The 21,852-nt window shown below is 37.6% G+C and overlaps 1 protein-coding gene across 2 annotated transcripts; it reads left to right on the top strand.

Annotated features, from left to right (window-relative positions):
• Positions 1 to 13,032: 13,032 nt before the first annotated feature.
• On the top strand, positions 13,033 to 16,731 carry LOC107793082 (protein NRT1/ PTR FAMILY 6.1). 2 transcript variants are annotated; one of them, XM_016615363.2, is made up of 4 exons: positions 13,033 to 13,181; positions 13,767 to 14,300; positions 14,554 to 15,134; positions 15,507 to 16,731. In XM_016615363.2, exons 2-4 carry the CDS (start codon positions 13,839 to 13,841, stop codon positions 16,432 to 16,434), a joined length of 1,971 nt encoding a protein of 656 aa, XP_016470849.1. In that variant the 5' UTR covers positions 13,033 to 13,181; positions 13,767 to 13,838; the 3' UTR covers positions 16,435 to 16,731. The 2 variants fall into 2 exon arrangements, with proteins under 2 accessions (XP_016470849.1, XP_016470850.1); XM_016615364.2 differs by having other exon boundaries at positions 13,037 to 13,181; positions 13,772 to 14,300.
• Positions 16,732 to 21,852: the final 5,121 nt, after the last annotated feature.

The raw sequence follows: 21,852 nt of genomic DNA, 5'->3' as shown, positions 1-21,852 counted from the left end.
TTGCTAGCAAAAGTTTTTGTTTTACTCGTAGGAGATGCACATCCTAGCCTAGTCTTTAGTTTACTCATCATTGCATCAATAGTGTAAATGAGTTACAATTTTGCTAACGACTCACAAATCTTCCCAGCACAAACTGGGTTAGGAAATTTTGTTTGTTGTGTTTGTTTTGGTTGTCAGGGACCCGCCTGTAGAACGGAGGTTGTTGTATGTCGAAGAAAGGAAGAAATCAGGCGTCCACCTGGAGAACAAGGACAAAGAAAGGAAGAAATCAGGCGTCCACCTGAGAACAAGGACAAAGAAAAGAAGAAATCAGGCGTCCACCTGGAGAACAAGGACAAAGAAAGGAAGAAATTAGGCGTCCACCTGGAGAACAAGGACAAAGAAAGGAAGAAATCACAAATCTTCCCAGCACAAACTGGGTTAGGAAATTTTGTTTGTTTTGTTTGTTTTGGTTGTCAGGGACCCGCCTGTGGAACGGAGGTTGTTGTATGTCGAAGATAGAAGAAATCAGGCGTCCACCTGGAGAACAAGGACAAAGAAAAAAAGAAATCAGGCGTCCACCTGGAGAACAAGGATAAAGAAGAGAAATAGAAATCAGGCACCCACCTGGAGAATAAGGGAATACAATTGAAGTATTGAAGTCAAAAGCCCGCTCATATGAGAAAGGAGCACACTTAGAATCAATAAAGCAGAGGAATACAACAGGAATCCCTAGCAGGAAGCAATAAAAATCCCCAGCACCGGGAAGCAGAAGGCTACAGCAAAAAATCCCCAGCATTCACAAAAGGCTGGTCACAAAAAAAAAACAACAACAAGAAAAAAAGAGAGAGAAAAAAACATGAATCCAAAGTACGGAAGTGGAGAACAAATGTGGCCTGCTCAAGAACTAGCGCCTACAACTAGCAAATATCAAGGTTCAAATCCAAAGTATGTATGAAGTACCATTCAAGACTCAAGACCAAGTTTCAGAAGACTTAAAGATAGGAATCCTTGTAACTATTCGCTGATAGGCTTAGTTAGTCTTTTTCAGTTTTCATTTTTGTTGTAATGACAGGACCGCGGACCGGAACCTCAACGGAACGGCACCTCGATCGGCTCTTCACCTCGGTACAATCTACCATCTCTCATTCCCGAACTACACGTGGCCTGATTCCTGTATAACCAAGGATATGTAGGCAGCTCAGATACCAGGGCTCGGTCACATTCCCTTCCTTTCCTTAGTGTAGTCCGTCCAAGTAATGGTCGGGTCAAAAACATGTCTAGTCGTTCTTTGTCGGAAAACTCTTCGTGTTTCCAGTCAAAGAGGGGCAGTTGTAGACACCGGATTTTTGACCCTCCCCGAGAATTTTCACATTTTTAGCGTGAATATGTGAAATTGGGTCTAGTATAGCTATTTTAACTATTTTTACTTTATTTTGTTGCAAAAAGAAAATTACAAAAAATATATATATAAATTTTAGTTTATGTATATCTTATAAACTTGAAAAATACAAAAATAAAAAGAAAATTACAAAAAATATATATATAAATTTTAGTTTATGTATCTCTCATAAACTTGAAAAATACAAAAATTGCACTTTATTTTTGTACTTTATATAATTTCGAAAATTACAAAAAAATATAATTCTATTAATGTTTTGTAGTCATTTAAATTTGGAAAAAATGCAAAAATATTACTTTATATTTTATCTTTATATAAAAAACGAAAATTACAAAAAATAGTTTTATTGACATTTTGTAGCTATTTTAAATCTTGAAAAAATATACTTAAAAAGATATAGTTTTGTTTAAATATTAGTCTTATTTTTGTTAGTTATTTTGCTTACATAGGACTAGTTGAGCAACGTCGTGTGCCTATTTCTCGGGTCCGGGCAAAAGAATAATATTCGGGTTCAAACTACCCGGTTTTAGGCCTAATTTTCGGACCTAGACCATAATAAACCGAGTCCACGACACATGGGGAACTCCACCACGCGTGGGGAACACAAGCCTCGAACCCCACCACGCGTGGGGCTCATTTTTCTGGGCAAATGGGCACAAATACACGGACTGGACAGATTTTGAAGGGAGGATTTTGAAAATTGAAGAGGGGGACTTGGAAAAAGAACCCACATGCACTGTTCACCTTTCTTCTTCAAAAGAAGAAGAGAACCAACGAACAGGGGGGAAATTTTTTGAAAACGACTGTTCACCTTGGAGGAGGACTGTTTCATCGTCTTCCTCCTTTCCTTTGAAAACCAAAAAACCTACTGAACCCTAATCCCTCGTCGTCACGCCAAAACCACCCCAAACAACCAGCTCCTTCTGCCTCCTCCATCACCACTGTCAACAAGCCACCATTGCTACCCATCCAGCGTCGACACCAGCTTCACCAACACCATTCCGTCACCTTCCCCGGCACCCCTACTGTCGCAACCAAACCTTACAACCACCGGCAGTCCACCCTTGCTGCTTCACTCATCATCCTCCTCGCATCACCATCTCGTCCAAACACCAGCTCCCTCTCCGCCTCAAACCACCACCAAACGACCACCCGTCCCCTCCAAAACTCCAACGCCATAACCGTCGTCACCTGAACACCACGTCCAAACGACCACCTGCTCCGATGACACCATCTCCCTCGTCGTCTCGCAACCAGCCAAAACCACCACCGAACACCACCACCGCAGCTGCTTCCACCTCCAGAAACCACCCGTCAAGCAGCAGTTGTTGCTGCTGCATCGCCACCACCAAAACAACCATCGTCCCCAGCTGGCATCGCAGCTGCTTCTGCCTCCTCCATCATCACCGTCAACAAACCACCCAAAACCCTACGAGCCCCTACTCCCTCGTCGTCAAACACCTCTGCCCCCTCGACCCCTTCTGTTTCATCTCTTCGCACCAATCTGCTGCGTCGAGAAAAGTCAGTAGAAGCGAGCATGGCAGGTTGTTAGCACTTTCGGGCCGAGCTTTCAGTTTTCCGTGAGGTCGTTTTGTTCGTCGAGGTCCGGTACGTCGAGGTTGGTCGCTGTAGAGGTTTGGTCCATGGCTCTATGCGTTTCTGTTTGTTCAGGTTAGTAAACCTCAATGTATTAGATAAAGAAACGCTATTTTAAATGTTCGAAGATGCAATATAGAAATTGGTATGATAATTTTCTGCTTATGTTTCACCGTATGCATTTTGGTTCATCTTTGTGTTATGTTATTCTTGTTTACTTGATGTCATTTGATTTAGTTGTATTAGGAGTTCTAGGACACAGTTTGACGTTGATTCGTTTTTCCCTTCGTTTTCTTAGTTTATTTGGACAAAATTAGTATTAGTACCTGTTGTTACTACGCCCGAAACACTCATTCGCTTAACTTCTTTTATTAAACTTTTAACAAGTTATGAGATTTTAGTTGTAAAGAAGCGGTAAGGTTTAGTATGGTTAAAGGCGTAAAAATGACATCCTTTTAAAATAAAAATAATAATAATAAAAAAAAACGAGGCAAGCTTCGCAAAAAATAAAAATGTACATATTGCGGAGCCTTCACAAAAAATGTATATATTAAAATACTTAGATTCCGGGACGGGTCATTTAGCAAATTTCACGGCCCTACCAAAAAATAATAATGCGCTAGTTGCTTTAGGAGCGCCTTTAATAATGTTATCTCCCTGAACTCGGGTGCACATTTATGTGACTCAAATCCAAATCTCAACGGAATCGAAATGTGTCTCTAATCACGTGTACATTGATTGTGACGTGGTCTGAGATGCATTTCCATGACGTTGCAAATTCTGTTTTAAATAATGAATGAGACGAGCCTCGACGAACAAAAATGCACAAGCTGCGGGGCCCTCTAAATGTATATATATTAAAACACTTAGAATTCGGGACAGGCCGTTTAGCTAATTTTATGGCCTTCCCCAAAATAACAATACGCTAGTTGCGTTAGGCACGCTTTTAATAATTTATCTTCCTAAACTCGGGTGCACATTTATGTGACTCAAATCCCAATCCCAACAGAGTTGAAATGTAGCCCTAACCACGGGTACATTGATTGTAACGTGGTTCGAGATTTGTTTCCACGATGTTGCAATTCTTGATAAAATAACAGTAAATGATAAAAGCGGTTAAAAGTTAAATTTTGCACATAAGTTTACATTTGTATAAAATCAGATAATCAAGCCGAATATAACAGTTGAGCGACCGTGCTAGAACCACGGAACTCGGGAATGCCTCACACCTTCTCCCGGGTTAACAGAATTCCTTATCCAGATTTCTGGTACGCAGACTGTAATATGGAGTCATTCTTTTCCTCGATTCGGGATTAAAATTGGTGACTTGGGACACCCTAAATCTCCCAAGTGGCGACTCTGAAATAAATAAACCAATCCCGTTTCGATTGTCCTTTAATTGGAAAAAACTCCCTTGCACCCTCGCGGGTATGTAAAAAGGAGGTGTGACACTTAGCAAAACAAAATTACTAAATCAAACTAGAATATAAACGCAAAAAACTAGATTATTATAACAGTAAAGAATTAGACTAAAAATGCAAATGACTAACATGTAGCATTAAAATTTTAGAAATTTTGTATAAAAATACACATATATATAAGTGTAATAATAAATTTTAAATAGTCATTTCTATAGTCAGTTTGGTTCGATTTTTTTGATTATTTTTTATTAAAATCAAAACCAAACAAAACCAAAAAAATAATGGTTCTTTTGCCCGGTTTAGTTCGGTTTTCGATATAGTTCTATCTCTCTGCCGTAGCTTCCTATATTATACATTATATGTTTACATTCATTTTTGATTTGTTACAACAAAATGATTCCAAGCAGTTTTGTTCATCGTACTTGGAACTAAAGTGCACAAAAGATCCGAACTAAAGTGCGCGATAGTTAATACATATGTAATACATATAATGTAAATATTTAATACGAAGTACAGTGTTAAAAATACATTAATTTTGAAAAAAAATTGGAATGATTGAATGTGAATTTGGACCACCGTTTCTCGAAATTCGATCACCTACTTTAATTTATTCTACACCACGGATAGACCATAAATCTTCAAAAAAAAACATAAAATCCGAGCTTTTTTATGGGACTTATGTGGGTTTTAATGGAAGAAAAGAATTTTAAAATGGGATTTTTACATTCCTATACCATATAGTAAATTATATTACCTTTCATGCTTAACTTTTAATATAATTACCTTTTATATACCTAATTCTCATTTATGTACATTTTAGGGGTTTTAATGGTATTAATTAGTCTCCTAATTCAACTCTACCGTATATTCCCACTCCCCCCAAGTTTCTCTCTCCAAATCTCACCCCCTCACCCACGTATCAAACCACACCCCACGATTTTCTCTTCAATCACCCACTATTTCCTCTTTTAAAACCAGCGAAAATCTATAACCCCTCCACCACTGACAATCATTAAAAAGCTTTGAAGCTTTGAATTCGAATTTGGGTTTTCAAAAGACATTGTTTGTTTGGATTGGATGTTGTTCCAAAGAATTGAGAATTCTCTCTACGACTCTCTCTATCTCTCAATCCCAAATTTCAGTAATATAAAGTAGGGGTGGCAAATGGGCGGGTTGGGCTGAATTTGGGCGGGTCAAGATGGGTTAGGTCAATAAATGAGTCATTGCTCAACCCAGTCCAAAGTGTACTCAAGCTAAGATGGGCTGAGTCAAGATGGGTTAAACAATGGGTCATAACCCAACCCGCCCAATTTGACCCACGTTTTAGAACCATGTTCATTTTGCATAAAAAAAAGTCTTTTACCTTAAATGTGTAAGTTGAAATTTCTTTTGGGGGTTAGGGTAAGGGTGGAGTGGGGTTAGGGTAGGGGTGTTGGGGCGGGTGAGTAGTGCAAAAAAAACGAAAAAAAATAGAAAATAGAAAATTTTAAAAAAAAAGTAAAATATTTTTTTGAGAGGTTTGCGGGGGGTGGGGGTGGGGTGTGTGGAGAGGAGTGGATGCAGGAAAAAAAATAGAAAATTGAGAAAACAAAAAAAGTAAAAAAAAAATTTGAGGGGAAGGGGTTTTCACGGGGGCAGGGGGCAGGGGGCAGGGTGGGGGATGGTTGGTGCAGGAAAAAAAATAGAAAATTAAAAGTACAAAAAATAAAGTAAAAAAAAAAATTAGGGGTAGGAGGTTTTGCGGGGGTGGTGGGTGGGGAGGTGGGGGTGGATGGTGCAGAAAAACAAAATAACATAAAATTGAAAATACAAAAAAAAAAAGTAAAATTGGGGCAACTAAATAAATTTTTATATAAGTTGGGTTAAGATACCTTTTGTTATAGGTGAGTTTCATGGGTTGTATTTGGGTTGTTTAATAGGTCAGAATGAGCTATAAAATATAATTAGTTAACTTGGACCCAGCCCAAATTTACCCATGAGCTAAAATATTTATAACCCAACCCATTAATCTCTGGGTGGGTTGGGCGGGTTAGATGGGTTTGGGCTCAAATTGTCACCCCTAATATAAAGTAAAAGGAAAAGAGAGCAGCAATTCCACCATTGACAGCCATTAAAAAGCTTTGAAGCTTTGAATTCGAATTTGGGTTTTCAAAAATCATTATTTGTTAGGATTGGGTGTTGTTACAAATAATTGGGAATATGGTTTGGAGTTTATATCTCAATTTTGAAGGGTTTTGGTGAAAATTAGACTTGGTTTTGGCTGAATTTCATATAGAAGAAGAAGAAGAAGAAGAAGAAGAAGAAGAAGAAGAAGAAGAAAGAAAGAAGAAGAAGAAGAAGAAGAAGAAAGAAAGAAAGAAGAAGAAGAAGAAGAAGAAGACATGACATACATAATATTTTTTTATTTATGAAAGTTGAACAACATTGTATAAAAATTGTATTTAAGTGGTATTATATTGTAGTTGTATATAACTAAGTAGAAATAATAGACGAAAATTATAGATAAGTTGTATAATATATAATTAGTTGTATGAAATTTATTTTTACTATGTATAAATCAGATACAAAATATACAAAAGACATATTGTATAAATTTTGGATAAAATTTGTATTTAAGTTGTATGTTATTGTAGTTATATTTAAATGGGTAGAAATAATATGTGAAAGTTGTAGATAAGTTGTAGATAAGTTGGATATATAATTAGTTGTATGAAATTTATTTTACTATGTATAAATCAGATACAAAATATACAAAAGATATATTTTATAAAATTGTATAAAAAATGTATTTGTGTAATAAGGAATAGGTATTCATTCTATCTGTAGTATTCACTTATTTAACCATTCTTGCACTATGTTTTATGCTAGCCGTCGAAATCTTCTTCTTTCATTCAATTTGGGACTGACAACAATTTACGTGTACAAGTTCACGAAGGCAGATTTGATTTTGATTCATTAACAAAATAAATTATTTGCATTAAATTTTGGCTGATATTTTTTCATGTTTAAATATAAAAACAAGAAAAATGGCAAGCAAAAATCTTCCAGATTGTTCTCGTTCCAGATTCCTCGTTTCTTATGTCTTTTTGCCCATGAAGTATGAGTTCGAATTCGCGTGATTTTTGTTAATACTTGTGGCAATGGTTATAACGATTTTTTTACGTTTTCTCCGTTAGAAAAACCCTATTTCCTGTAACATCAGAAAATTAGAGGAGGATAGATCCACCGAATTGTGACATATGAGTGGAAACATACGGAAAGAGAAGATGAGGAAAAGGGTGTAACTAAATCCCTTAATTAAAAGCACTAATAATGGATTGGGAGCCTTTTAAGGTGGAATATGTATATATTGTAAACAAAACTTGTGTAGGTAGGTTAATTTACTAAACATGAACATTTAGGGTAATATAGTTTATTATATGGCATAGGAATGTAAAAATTCCTTTTTTAAAAATCTTAGCCAACGGGGAGGGGACCGTCGACTGCAGGGGAGATCCAAGGGTCAAGCCACTAAAGCAAAGGCTTTAGGCCCCCAAATTTTTCGGTAGAAATTAAAAAATAACCAGATTTACAAACGGTCATTCAAAAATAGTCACAGTTTCAAAAGTAATTGAAATTTAACCATTTTTTATGTAAAGATAAATCTGAACGAAAACACTATTCAAAAGCCGGAAAAATACTCCAGTATAATATACTGGAGTCCTGGTATACTTATGTTGGAACTCCAGTATAATATACTGGTCCAGCATAATATACTGGAGATTGAAGCACCGGTGCTCCACTCTCCAGTATATGATACTGGAACTTTCCGCATGTTAGTGTTCCAGCATAATATACTGGAAGTTCATACACAGGTGCACCGATCTCCAGTATATTATGCTGGAACTTTCCGTGTTGCAGCAAAATAGTAGGCTATTTTTTAATGATTTTGCAAACGCTGGCTATTTTTGAATGACCAGTTCGAAAACTGACTAGCCCGTGCTATTTTTACAAATTTTTCTTTTTCTTTTCTACTTGTATTTGTATTAATACCCCGATTAATCTAGATTCATACCGTGTAAGGCCTAGTAAAAGAGAGAACACATTTTAACAGGATTTATTTTAACCACATGACTCGAACCCAATATATCTAATTAAGGTAAGTTGGATTATATATATCTCACAATAATCTTTAGAGGTAGGGTTTAAATATATTGGATATGTTAAAATTAAAATATATTTTATAAAAAGTAAAGATAACTTTTAATTTGGTATTGATGTAACTGTTTAAGCAAAAATTGGAGAAAGAACATCACTCCACTTAAAACCTTGTCATGAATATAAAACTTTTCATTATATAAATTTTACGATTGACATCATTAGTGAGGTACCTATATTATTATTCTCCTTTTACATTTCTCAATAAAAATGAGAATAAACTTTTAGAATCCGTTTTTTGGTATCTTCAATAGTCCAAGTCTTATTTTTTATCTTTCTCATCAGAAAACGGGTACTACATTCTTATATTCTCTTCTTGGTTTCTACAAAAAGCTTAAGTTCTCGATAAGTTATATTGTTCTCTGTAGAAAGAAAAGAGTTTTATTTTTTCTATAAAAACAAGAGTTGAAGAGTACCGTTGAATAAAACTATATTGCGCATTCTTTTTTTTTCCTTTTTCCCCCCTCAGCTCAAGTTTCAAGCGTTTCAACAAATATATTAGAACATCAAAAATTATTTCGATATCAAGTTATAAACTTCTTGAATCTGGTTATATTATCTAAGATCAACAATATCTTAGGAGATATAACTATTAATAACTTTACATCTTAAAAAGCTAGAAAAATAGATTTCAATTAAAAATATAGATGAATTTTTTTTCTTTCTGAAAGGCCTCATATTAAAAATTGGCTTTAGGCCACCAATCTTCTTGGACCGCCCCTGGTCGACTGCTGGAGAAGAAGGAAAGTTTTAATTTATTGGAGTATAGCGCATGTATTACATGCACTCAACGGCGGATCCACGTTTAGTGGCGTGGGTGCTTAAGCACCCATTATCTTTAGGGTAGGGTCCGTGTATTTTATGAGAAATTAATAGAAAAATCAAATATACGAGAGATGAGCACCCACAAAATAAAAGCTGAGCTGAGTGCTTTGGTTTAGAGATTTAATTATAGGCCTCTATTTTGTTTATTTCCGGGATCGAAACTGGTGTGACACGTAAGTGCTTTTTTTATATGTCTTGCGATGGGGAAGACCTTTCCTTGTTTGATTGTTTCCGTTCTGTTCTTTTCTATTTTCCAGTTGCCCTTATTTGAGCTATTTTTTCATATTTTGTTACCTTTTTGCTTTCTTTTTTTCCCCTTCAAATTCGCTTTTCTTTCTTTCTTTCTACTACATCACTTAAAAATATTTCAAGTATGGAGATTGATGAAGTACTTTTATTGTCCAAAAATAGTACTCCATTTAGTTTTTGTTGTAATGTTCACAATAATATATTTTTGAGCAAAAATCACTTTTAGTTCGTGACCAAAACTATTTATCACATAGCAACAAAAGTATATAAAATTTATATCCTTCTTGTATAAAACATACAAAAATGTATGTGTATTGTCATGGGCTGCTTTCCAGACATGCCCCATGACCCCTTGGCCGCGCCCCATGGCGGCCTAGCAAGCCTCACAATGCCTAGCGCCATGGTCGGCCCCGTGGTCTTGGCTGCGCCAAGTGACAAGCGCGCATGTGCCTCTGTCACCCCACCGATGCCTCTCGCCAGCGCCCAAGGGCTGGTCATTGACAACAGCGCCGCGCGTCCTGACAATGCCGCGCGCGCAGATCCTGATGCCTCGCCAGCGCCCAGCTGCAGGCCCATTCCAACAGCGCCTCGCGCACAGACCCTGATGCCAAGCACCAGTGCCCAGCCTCAGGCCAGCACATCAAGTGTCGCGCGCGCCCACAGCAACGCGCGCGCAGACCCTGACCCGCAAGACAAAGATGCTGCCATCGGACTTAGTTTTTCCTTGTAATAATCTAAGTCCTTTTCATTGTAATCATAGGCTAGTTTACATCATTTTCATTTCAGTGTGCTTCTACAGCTTTATTAGGACTAGTCTTGTAATGTTGGTTTATTTTTTTTAAGCATTATTAAGGGGGACCAAACAATCAAACATTTCAATCAGCATTTTCTAGTGTCTCTCCCCCTCGACACCACATCATTGTAATCATCATTTTCATTCAGCAATAAAATCATCATCATCATTCAAAACCCAATTTTCTCTCAGCTTCCGCAATTGCCCACGACATTGGTTTTCCCGCACGGCACTGACAATCTAGTCTAGCGTGCGGCGAGGACCTCATTGGCGGACAGCAACCGCACTGACATCGGTTGCTTAGCCTTACATTGCCCTTCCAAAGATCATCAGGAAGGCGTTGCGTAACAGTGTGTGTGTATATATATTTTGCATTGAGTTGTCTCATTTTAAGTTTCAAATAGTGATATACTATGCGTCAACTTAATTAAGGACAATTTGCATATTAAATCCTTTTATATATGAACTTCGATGCACTAGTCATAATATATAGGGCTCACGCATGCCTATAAGCATGAAGAACTAGAAGAAAATATTTTTATTTATGAGAAAAATAAAACTTAAGGCTCAGCAAGATATGCAATTTGCTTTGTTAACCAATGAAAGAAGAAAGATATCATCGTTAGTGTCCTAATTTTAATAAAAAAATATATTCAACTTATAGATGAAATCTATTCTTAACGAATTGTCATCGTCTTTTTAATTATTTCAACAAATGAAGATTTTCGATATTTATATATATTTAATTATTTGTTGTAAAATATTAAGCCCACATTAGTAACTTTTAGATGTTTTCGCTTATTCAATTTTTTTATGGGCTATAAGCCAACATCTTTATTCCCAAAAAACCAAAATATTTAATTTTTAAATTTATTTTATTTGAGAAATCTTATCATTTGTTTCCTTAGGTCACAAATATATCAACAATTTTCATAAAATATTCTCCCAAAAGTCCTCATAAATCACAATTATGTACTTGAGGACTTCTATGGCTAAGATTTCTTTGCGATCAACATTCATTTTTTAGTAGCTTATACTTTTTTTAACTTTTATTTTACAAGCCAATCACATTATTTAATAATATTTTATATTTTTTAAAATAATATATTTATTTGTATTTGGTACACGCACACCCTAAGATCAGTATATAAAATGGTACTCAGCTCGTTTTTTCACCTATTTTGGTCTCTTGAGTTCAAATAGTCGTTCCGGACTCGTTTACAACTTGATTGGGCCTTTAGCAATGGGCTGAAAGCCTGACAATCCAATAGTAGGGTGTAGCAGGGAACTACCATCTGTATTTGGAAGAAAACGCAATAAATGAGTGGGACTATTCCCTACTGATTACTAACATTTTTTGGCTTCATTAATAGTGCAAATAAATGTTCCATGTGTTGGCTGCAGTTGGAAGATACCCTCATTTAATTTTCTTTCCTACTTTTTTCGCTTTTCTTATTCTTAAATACATACCATTTTGATGTATATGTACATAGGCGGAATCAGTTATTGAAGTTTATGAGTTTTAAATTTGTTACGGAACCATAACTGTCTTAGCTATTGGGTTTGCAATTAAATATTTATATATATTTAATGAATTTTCTAATATAAATACAACAAGGTTGAACCCCCTGCTCTGCGGTAGAAGCAAATTCAAGACGGTCCAACTAAACTCATTGATTTCATCTCGAAGGTGTATACATGTACAAAAAAATAAAAATATATCATGTATAATATGATCATATTCATTCTAAACCACTAGGTCTAGATTCTGAACACGTAATTTCAGAAGTACAGTAAGTTCAGTGCTAAGAACTTTAAATAATGAACACATTAAATTCAAATCTTAAATCTACCTCTGCTTATACATAATACTATGACGTACTTTGTATACACAAATTTAGAGGCCAAATTAGAATTTGAAATTTATGGGTTCTGAATTTTCCACAGAGCCCATAGTTCGTTTTAGATATTGGGTTCGTAATTAAATATTTATATATATTTAATGAATTTTCTTGTATAAACACATTGTTCAAGCAAAAGTGACTGGTTCGGCGCACACTAAAGGCTAGCTTCGCCTCTGTTAACACAATGTCACATACTTATGTTTGAATATTTGATTTTTTTTATAGGACTTGTATTAATGTTTTGTCTTTAGCCGAGGGTCTATTAGAAACAACATTTCTGCCCTCCAGGGTTGTCTGCGTACACACTACTCTCTTCAGGCCCCGCTTGTGGAAACTCACTGAATTTATTATTATTGTTGTATTAATGTTTTGTCTTTAGCCGATAGTCTATTAGAAACAACGTTTCTGCCCTCTAAAGTTGTCTTCGTACACACTACTCTCTTCAGACTCTGCTTGTGGAAAGTAGTTATTAACGTTATTATTATACTATTTAGAGTACATAGTGGAGTAGTAGAAAGTAGTAAGCTCTCCCTCAAAACTCAAAACTCAAAAGTATATCTTTTCCATATATAGTGTCAATGAATGGATTGATGGAGAAGTACATTTACTTCCTAGCTACCTAACAAACTGGCAATACATATTAATCCTTCTCTGCTTTAATTTCCTATCTGTCTTGAAATATGACCTTTACACTCTTCGGTTTTATTACTACTCCCCAACTTTGTTAAGCTATCACTACTTGGACCCTTTTTTTCTTCCCATCGAAGTTGGTCAAAGTATTCAGCAGAGTTTGTTTTCCATCTGCTAATATCAAGGTATGTTACTTACTGCATATTTGATTCAAGCAAATGTACAACTATTCAAAATCTTCATTATTTGAGTGTTTGTCTCAAGTATTAGTGTATGCAGGGGCGAAGCTATGTACGGCCAAGAGTGGTCAATTGAACACCCTTCGCAGAAAAATAATACATAATTGTTATTGGTTAAAAAATAAACTTTGAACATCCTTGTATAGCCCATTGGCAAAGGGTGTTGAAATTTTGAGCACCCTTATTGAATTTCTTGACTTCGCCACTCAAAGGCGGAGGTAGGATTTGAACCTTATGGGTTCGGGATTATAATACTGTGTTCTAAATTAATAATTAATACATATTCATTGGATACCTTCATACAAATACATGGTTTGAACAAAAGCTACTTGGTTCAGTCGAACCCGCTACCAACACTGTGGTTCCGCCCCTGTCGCCACCGAGTGTATGTGTACACTCAAAGGGCAATTAGGGTGGTTTCTATGACTTCAACTGAACACATTGCTTTCATCTCGAACTATATACATATGCTGCAAAAAATTTATAAAATAACCACATATAATAAGATCACACTCTCCTTTTTGTTTCCAGTGTAGGTGTATATATATGAAGTGTGTGTGAAAAAGAAAGAAGGCAGGGGAGGGAACTTGTAGATGTGAAAAGATGGGAAGTAAAGAAAGGGAAATCAAATCACCTGAAGTTCAATTGGGAGAGAATAATTCTGATTCAGGGAAACGGGGATCAAAGAAGTTGGGAATCTACTTCATTGAATCGGATAGTAGGAGAACGCCTTTGGGGCGTGGTTACAGTGCCGGAGTAGGAGGAGCTACTCCTGTGAACATACATGGGAAGCCTATCCGCGATATGTCAAAGACCGGTGGCTGGATAGCTGCCTTGTTCATATTTGGAAATGAAATGGCTGAGAGAATGGCTTACTTTGGCCTATCTGTCAACATGGTTGCCTTCATGTTCTACGTTATGCACCGCCCTTTCTCTTCCTCTGCCAATGCAGTTAACAATTTTTTAGGTATATCACAGGCATCCTCTGTGCTTGGTGGTTTCATCGCTGATGCTTACCTCGGTAGATACTGGACTATTGCCATCTTTACCACCATTTATCTTGCGGTAATGAATAAAATGCTTGTCTAGTGTATTTTTCCGGTAACCAGAATTTAATCTTTATGGATCCAAAGTTCGTAGTTCTTTGAAAATATGGGTTCAAAGCATGCTAATTTACAGGATTTTTACATATATATTTATGGTCGATTGAACTCATTCCTCAAATTTTGCATCTGCAACTGCTAGTGATCATTTCAATCAAGTGAAGAAGATAAAAGGTTAACTTTTTTGTTTTCTCCTCTTATTTATGGTTATGTAGGGATTAACAGGAATAACGTTATTAGCAACGATGAAGGTATTTGCTCCAAATCAAGAAGGGTGTGATCAGATTGCTCTTCTTCTAGGCAACTGCAAGCCAGCTAAATCTTGGCAAATGACGTACCTTTACACGGTGTTGTATGTGACGGGGTTCGGAGCAGCAGGGATAAGGCCTTGTGTTTCATCATTCGGGGCTGATCAATTTGACGAAAGAAGCAGGAACTATAGGTCACACCTGGACAGGTTTTTCAACTTCTTCTACCTGTCGGTCACAGTTGGGGCGATCGTGGCCTTCACTGCAGTCGTGTATATTCAGATTAAACACGGATGGGGAGCTGCCTTTGGTTCTTTGGCCATTGCTATGGGCCTTTCCAACATGTTGTTCTTTGCTGGTACCCCTTTATATAGGCATAGGCTGCCCGGAGGCAGTCCTCTTACGCGTGTGGCCCAAGTCCTCGTTGCTGCCTTCCGCAAGAGGAACGCTTCCTTTCAAAGCAGTGAGTTTGTGGGCTTGTATGAGCTTCCAGGTAAAAGATCTGCTATCAAAGGAAGCAACAAGATAGCTCACACTGATGATTTCAGGTAAATTCAACGGTTGCTCCTTTTTTTCACTTCTTCCGTACCGTTGAATTGTGTGAGCGTCTTATCTAAAAGCTTAAGTTGTTTGTTAGAGACACGTTGATTTATGAAGGAACACATACTGGCCGGTGGTAGTTGTCACGCTATGTCGGAGCAACCCCCTTAAATCACATTCTACAATCTAAACCCTAATTATAAGCAATAGAAATGTGAGCGTGGGAAAATATTGTATCCCGTATCTGTTTAGCTGTCCACCGTCCATTGTATGTGTGCTTATATAGGATAACTAGGGCTGGACTCTTTTCCAACAATTTACTTAACTATGTCTTCAACACAATCTAATACTCTATATATATGTATATATGATCAATGTAGATGTTTGGACAAAGCGGCTCTGCAGCTAAAGGAAGACGATGGTACAAATCCGTGGCGGCTTTGCACGGTGACTCAAGTAGAGGAAGTTAAAATCCTGCTAAAACTTATTCCAATTCCATCCTGCACTATAATGATAAATGTCATCTTAACAGAGTTCTTGACTCTATCGGTACAGCAAGCGTATACATTGAACACTTACATGGGACATCTAAAACTTCCTGTCACATGCATGCCAGTATTTCCAGGCCTCAGCATTTTCCTGCTGCTCTCACTCTATTACTCCGTGTTCGTTCCAATATCCAGGCGCATCACTGGCAACCCTCACGGTGCTTCTCAGCTACAACGAGTTGGGATCGGTTTGGCTGTCTCAATCCTCTCGGTGGCATGGGCTGGAGTCTTTGAGAGGTACCGGAGAACTTACGCAATACAACATGAGTACGAGGCTAGCTTCTTGACTCCTATGCCTGACCTCAGCGCGTATTGGTTACTAATCCAGTATTGCCTGATTGGGATAGCTGAAGTTTTTTGTATAGTGGGATTACTTGAATTCTTATATGAAGAAGCTCCTGATGCAATGAGAAGCATCGGTTCGGCTTATGCTGCAGTGGCCGGTGGTCTTGGCTGCTTTGCAGCCTCCATTTTGAACACCGTAGTCAAATCTGTCACTAGGGGAAAAGGCGAAAGACGAGAATCATGGCTTTCCCAGAATATAAACACGGGGAGATTTGATTACTTCTATTGGCTCCTCACAATCATGAGTGTCATCAATTTTGCTGCTTTTCTTTACGCAGCAAATCGTTATCAGTACAGAACGAAGGATGAGATTCAGACAACCGACAGATCAAGTGAGAACGGACCTGGATCCGATCATACCAGCACTAATGCATCAGATCCCGTCAGAACTCCAAAGTTAAGTGTGGTTGGCTGAGTAGTACTAAAGTGAGAGAAGGCCTCCCACTACCGGTCAACAACCATATATAGTTGTTCCTTAACAAAGATGAAAAGACAAAAAAATCCATTCCCTCATTGTTTGAAGCATTGTGTTCGACAAGTTCTATTCTTGTAAGTGACATAGAAATAGCTAAGAAAAGCTAAGACATGAGAAAGGAAGTAGAGATAAACTCTCAGTTCCTAGAGATAGGATATATCAATTTGCATTGCTTGATCTTAACTTTGTAATATTCTTGAAATTGTCCATGTTCTAAAAATTCAGCTTTCAACTAAATCATTTTTTCAATGATCTATGTTTTTTTATATCGTTTTAGGCGAATTAAATACATATGTTTGTGCCAAGAGCTAACAGAAAAGGGAAGAGTAGAGAGAATAAAAATAGAAAAGACTATAACTCCAGGATATATTTCAACATTAATTTCTACATATCTCAAAATTTGTTTCTCATTTTCATCTTTTATAGCTGGATGGATTATAGATGGCGGCAACTAAAGAGGTAACCAGACTTACCACAATTTCAAGAATATGTTGACTTTCTTTCAGTTCTGTTATGGTAAGTAAAAGTTGTTTCGTCTAGTACGAGATCGCTTTACGCAGAGGCGAACTCAGGATTTGAAGGTGGCGGGGCACATGAGTGAACTGTTCAACCAGTGCCTGTTCGAACTTTTGATCTTAGTGGATTCCAAGCAAAATATACGATCCTTTTTATAATATATACACTTATATATTCAAAAAATTTACCGAAATTAACAGGGTCCGATACATGCAATCATGCATAGGTCCGCCTCCGACTTCAGACCACCAACTTAGCAGAGCCGGCTTTAATAGTCTATGGGGTAAGGCAAGTGCCTTGGGCCCCAATTTTGGGGGGGGGGGCATTTAGTTGGAAGAAGTGGAAGAGTTTTTGATATTTAATATATATATGGATAAAAATAAATTTTATATATATATATATATATATATATATATATATATATATATATATTATTTTTGTACTTTTCATATAAAAAGAAAGAAAGACTTTTATATATATTAATAAAGTAAAGTTTAAAATAGTAGAAAAATAGTTTTCAATTTGATTTGATTTAACAATTCTACTTTTTACTCTTCTTCCCAAGTAATTCCAACGTTTCGATTTCATTTCACTCGTCATACTCCAAATATGAGACATACCCTTCTTCCTTCCTCTATATTCATGTTCATCTTCTTTCTACTGAATTTCTTTCTTTCTCCAAGACTCCAACAAGCTAACAACAAGATATTTTGGAATCAAAGTCTCTTCAAACTTCTTGAATTAGTCAGTCATTGGGTAATATCATTCTAATTTTCTAGTATTATTTTTATTTGTTATTTATTATTTTATTAATTTTACTCCATACATATTGTTTAATTTTTTTTAGAATATAAATATGTCAACAAGAAAATATGCATAAGGTTATTCAAAAATCCAAAAGAAAAGAAAAGTTGAAGAGTTAAAAAAATTAAAAAAATTTAAGGCCCCACTTTCGCCTTATGCCCCATATAATGTCGAGCCGCCCCCTGCAACTTAGTTGTGTGGTGCTGCTATTAGCATATCAACCGGTACACCACAGGTTAGCTCAACTGATCTTTTAGGATATTAACTGACAAATCTAGCCCGTCCAATGCTGCAATAAATCCATAAATCCGGAAATAAAACAAAGTTATTCTCTTTCTTCAAGTAGGTAAAGTAAGCAAACGAGCCATTTAGTCTAAAACTATATTAGAACAAAGCAAATAATATAAGTCTACCTTCCACCATTAATTACCGGAAGGTAGTGCGAAATTGAATGAATTGATTGAAGATAGCTATAGCTTTAGTACCGAATTGGGGATTGGTTTGAAACTAAGCTTGTTAACAAGGAATGTGAATTCTAGTCGATAATTAGATACATTTAAGCTTAGAGATGGTTAATATTTAGCTAAGTATTATCTCGTATATATACAGAATTAACAGAATCAACATTGTATTAGTCAAAATCTGATCGTCACGGCCGAGCTTACCAACGTCCCGCCGAAGTGACCTGGCAGTAAAAGATAACATATCCCACTCCACATCTCATTCTCGACACCTGTCGAGTCAGTAGGAGCAACGTCTAAAAGAATAACCAAGGCACCCTTGGTGCGGGAGAACGTCAGACCAAGTAAATGGCAAGGATGTCTTGACTATATATAGTGGGGGAAAATCCTCGAGAAGGGGCGGTCTCCTCCCCCTTCTCTCTCCCAAGCCCTCTTCTTGTAATCTTCATAGGAAAGAAGTAATCTGCAGAAGAACATGTAAAGTTATCTCCCCCATCGATTGATGAAAATCACAATGTTGAACTTCAATAAGATCGACTATAGCTCTTTACATCTTATGTACTGTCTATACCGTTAGCTCTTTGATCTGGATTTTTTATGTCTGATTAAGATTTACTCCTTCATTTTCTTTGATTGATTTATTCAAAAAAGTTCCGATATCTTTTGAGTCAAACAATTTGGCGCCGTCTATGGGGATTTCTAAGCGAAATTTCCTAGTCTCTCCCAGATCAAAGACAAGAAATATGATCACCCACCGAAAAAAGTGCGCAGGAAAAACCCAACCCACGCGGGACAAAGGCGCAGCACGGTAGGGGAAGGAGAGCTGAGTAGAATCACCAAATTTAGAAATCTTCGCCCCATCAACCATCGAAATGCCAAACAAGACAAACAATGTTACCAACCTGTTTTCTTCCATCGGACCACCGGGTGGGGGTAAGGAACGTATCATTCTAACTCACCTTCTGCTCTTTGCTCAAGCAGGAACACAAAAGCCATACGAGCGAGCGAGTAAAGAAACATCTCAATTAAAGAACGAAAAATTACTGCAAAATAACCGAAATACCGCCCGTCGGTGACACTCCAAGCCGGAAGGCAGGAGTCAGGCAAGGAAACTACAATGTGTGCACAGAATGAACCTAAGCGAAACAACAACGTTTAGAATTCTCCGACGTTGAACCCTCTGATGCAAGCAATGTCAAACGAACTGGGACTCCCCCAGAAAATGTCCGATTCTCCAAAACCTGGGACTAACGACATATTACTATTTCGATAAGTTCGAATTAACACCCTTTAAGGCCAAGGGCCTTCGCCAAAAAGAAAAGTTCGACCTCGATCGAACGAAGACGGGTTACTATTTCGATAAGTTCGAAATAACACCTTTTAAGGCCAAGAGCCTTCGCCAAAAAGAAGAGTTCGACCTCGATCGAACGACGAATAGTTACTATTTCGATAAGTTCGAAATAACACCTTTTAAGGCCAAGGGCCTTTGCCAAAAAGAAGAGTTCGACCTCGATCGAACGACGACGAGTTACTATTTCGATAAGTTCGGAATAACACCTTTTTAAGGCCAAGGGCCTTCGCCAAAAAGAAGAGTTCGACCTCGATAGAACGACGACGGATTACTATTTCAATGAGTTCAAAATAACACCCTTTAAGGCCAAGGGCCTTCGCCAAAAAGAAGAGTTCGACCTCGATCGAACAATGACGGGTTACTATTTCGATAAGTTCGAAATAACACTCTTTAAGGCCAAGGTCCTTCGCCAAAAAGAAGAGTTTGACCTCGATCAAACGATGACAAGTTATTATTTTGATAAGTTCGAAATAACACCCTTTAAGGCCAAGGGCCTACGCCAAAAAGAAGAGTTTGACCTCGACCGAACGACGCCGGGTTACTATTTCGATAAGTTCGAAATAACACCTTTTAAAGCCAAGAGCCTTCGCCAAAAAGAAGAGTTCGACCTCGATCCAACGACGAGGGGTTACTATTTCGATAAGTTCGAAATAACACCCTTTAAGGCCAAGGTCCTTCGCCAAAAAGAAGAGTCCGACCTCGATCGAACGACAATGGGTTACTATTTCGATAAGTTCGAAATAACAACTTTTAAGGCCAAGGGCCTTCGTCAAAAAGAAGAGTTCGACCTCGATCCAACGACGACGGGTTACAATTTTGATAAGTTCGAAATAACACTCTTTAAGGCCAAAGGCCTTCTCCAAAAAGAAGAGTTCGACCTCGATCGAACGACGACAGGTTACTATTTCGATAAATTCGAAATAACACCTATTAAGGCCAAGCTAAGGGCCTTCGCCAAAAAGAAGAGTTCGACCTCGATCGAACGACGACGGGTTACTAATTCGATAAGTTCGAAATAACACCCTTTAAGGCCAAGGGCCTTCGCCAAAAAGAAGAGTTCGACCTCGATCGAACGATGACGGGTTACTATTTCGATAAGTTCAAAATAACACTCGTTAAGGCCAAGGGCCTTCGCCAAAAAGAAGAGTTCGACCTCAATCGAACGACAATAGGTTACTATTTCGATAAGTTCGAAATAACACCTTTTAAGGCCAAGGGCCTTTGCCAAAAAGAAGAGTTCGACCTCGATCGAACGACGACGAGTTACTATTTCGATAAGTTCGAAATAACACCTTTTAAGGCCAAGGCCCTTCGCCAAAAAGAAGAGTTCGACCTCGATCGAACGACGACGAGTTACTATTTCGTTAAGTTCGAAATAACACTTATTAAGGCCAAGCTAAGGGCCTTCGCCAAAAAGAAGAGTTCGACCTCGATCCAACGACGACGAGTTACTATTTCGATAAGTTCGAAATAACAACTTTTAAGGCCAAAGGACTTCGCCAAAAAGAAGAGTTCAACCTCGATCGAACGACGACGGATTACTATTTAGATAAGTTCGAATAAACATCCTTTAAGTCCAAGGGCCTTCGCCAAAAAGAAGAGTTCGGCCTCGATCGAACGACGACGGATTACTATTTCGATAAGTTCGAATAAACATCCTTTAAGTCCAAGAGCCTTCACCAAAAAGAAGAGTTTGACCTCGATCGAACGACAACGGGTTACTATTTTGATAAGTTCGAAATAACACCTTTTAAGGCCAAGGGCCTTTGCCAAAAAGAAGAGTTCGACCTCGATCGAACGACGACGGGTTACTATTTTGATAAGTTCGAAATAAAACCCTTTAAGGACAAGGGCCTTCGCCAAAAAGAAGAGTTCGACCTCGATCGAACGACGACGGGTTACTATTTCGATAAGATCGTAATAACACCTTTTAAGGCTAAGGTCCTTCGCCAAAAAGAAGAGTTCGACCTCGATCCAACGACGATAGGTTACTATTTTGATAAGTTCTAAATAACACCCTTTAAGGCCAAGGGCCTTTGCCAAAAAGAAGAGTTCGACCTCGATCCAGCGACGACGTGTTACTATTTCGATAAGTTCGAAATAAAACCCTTTAAGGCCAAGGTCCTTCGCCAAAAAGAAGAGTTCAACCTCGATCGAACGACAACAGGTTACTATTTCGATAAGTTCGAAATAACACCTTTTAAGGTCGTTGGCCTTCACCAAAAC

Source organism: Nicotiana tabacum, chromosome 16 (genome assembly GCF_000715075.1).
Source record: "Nicotiana tabacum cultivar K326 chromosome 16, ASM71507v2, whole genome shotgun sequence".
Classification (NCBI taxonomy): Eukaryota; Viridiplantae; Streptophyta; class Magnoliopsida; order Solanales; family Solanaceae; genus Nicotiana; species Nicotiana tabacum.
Note: the sequence above shows the minus strand (reverse complement) of the source record. Positions and strands in the feature narration are given on the sequence as shown.

Coding starts and splice junctions, on each gene's coding strand:
- LOC107793082 (XM_016615363.2), top strand. CDS start 13,839: ATGGGAAGTAAAGAAAGGGAAATCAAATCACCTGAAGTTCAATTGGGA. Junction 14,301..14,553: donor TTACCACCATTTATCTTGCG/GTAATGAATAAA, acceptor ATGGTTATGTAG/GGATTAACAGGAATAACGTT. Junction 15,135..15,506: donor GCTCACACTGATGATTTCAG/GTAAATTCAACG, acceptor TGATCAATGTAG/ATGTTTGGACAAAGCGGCTC.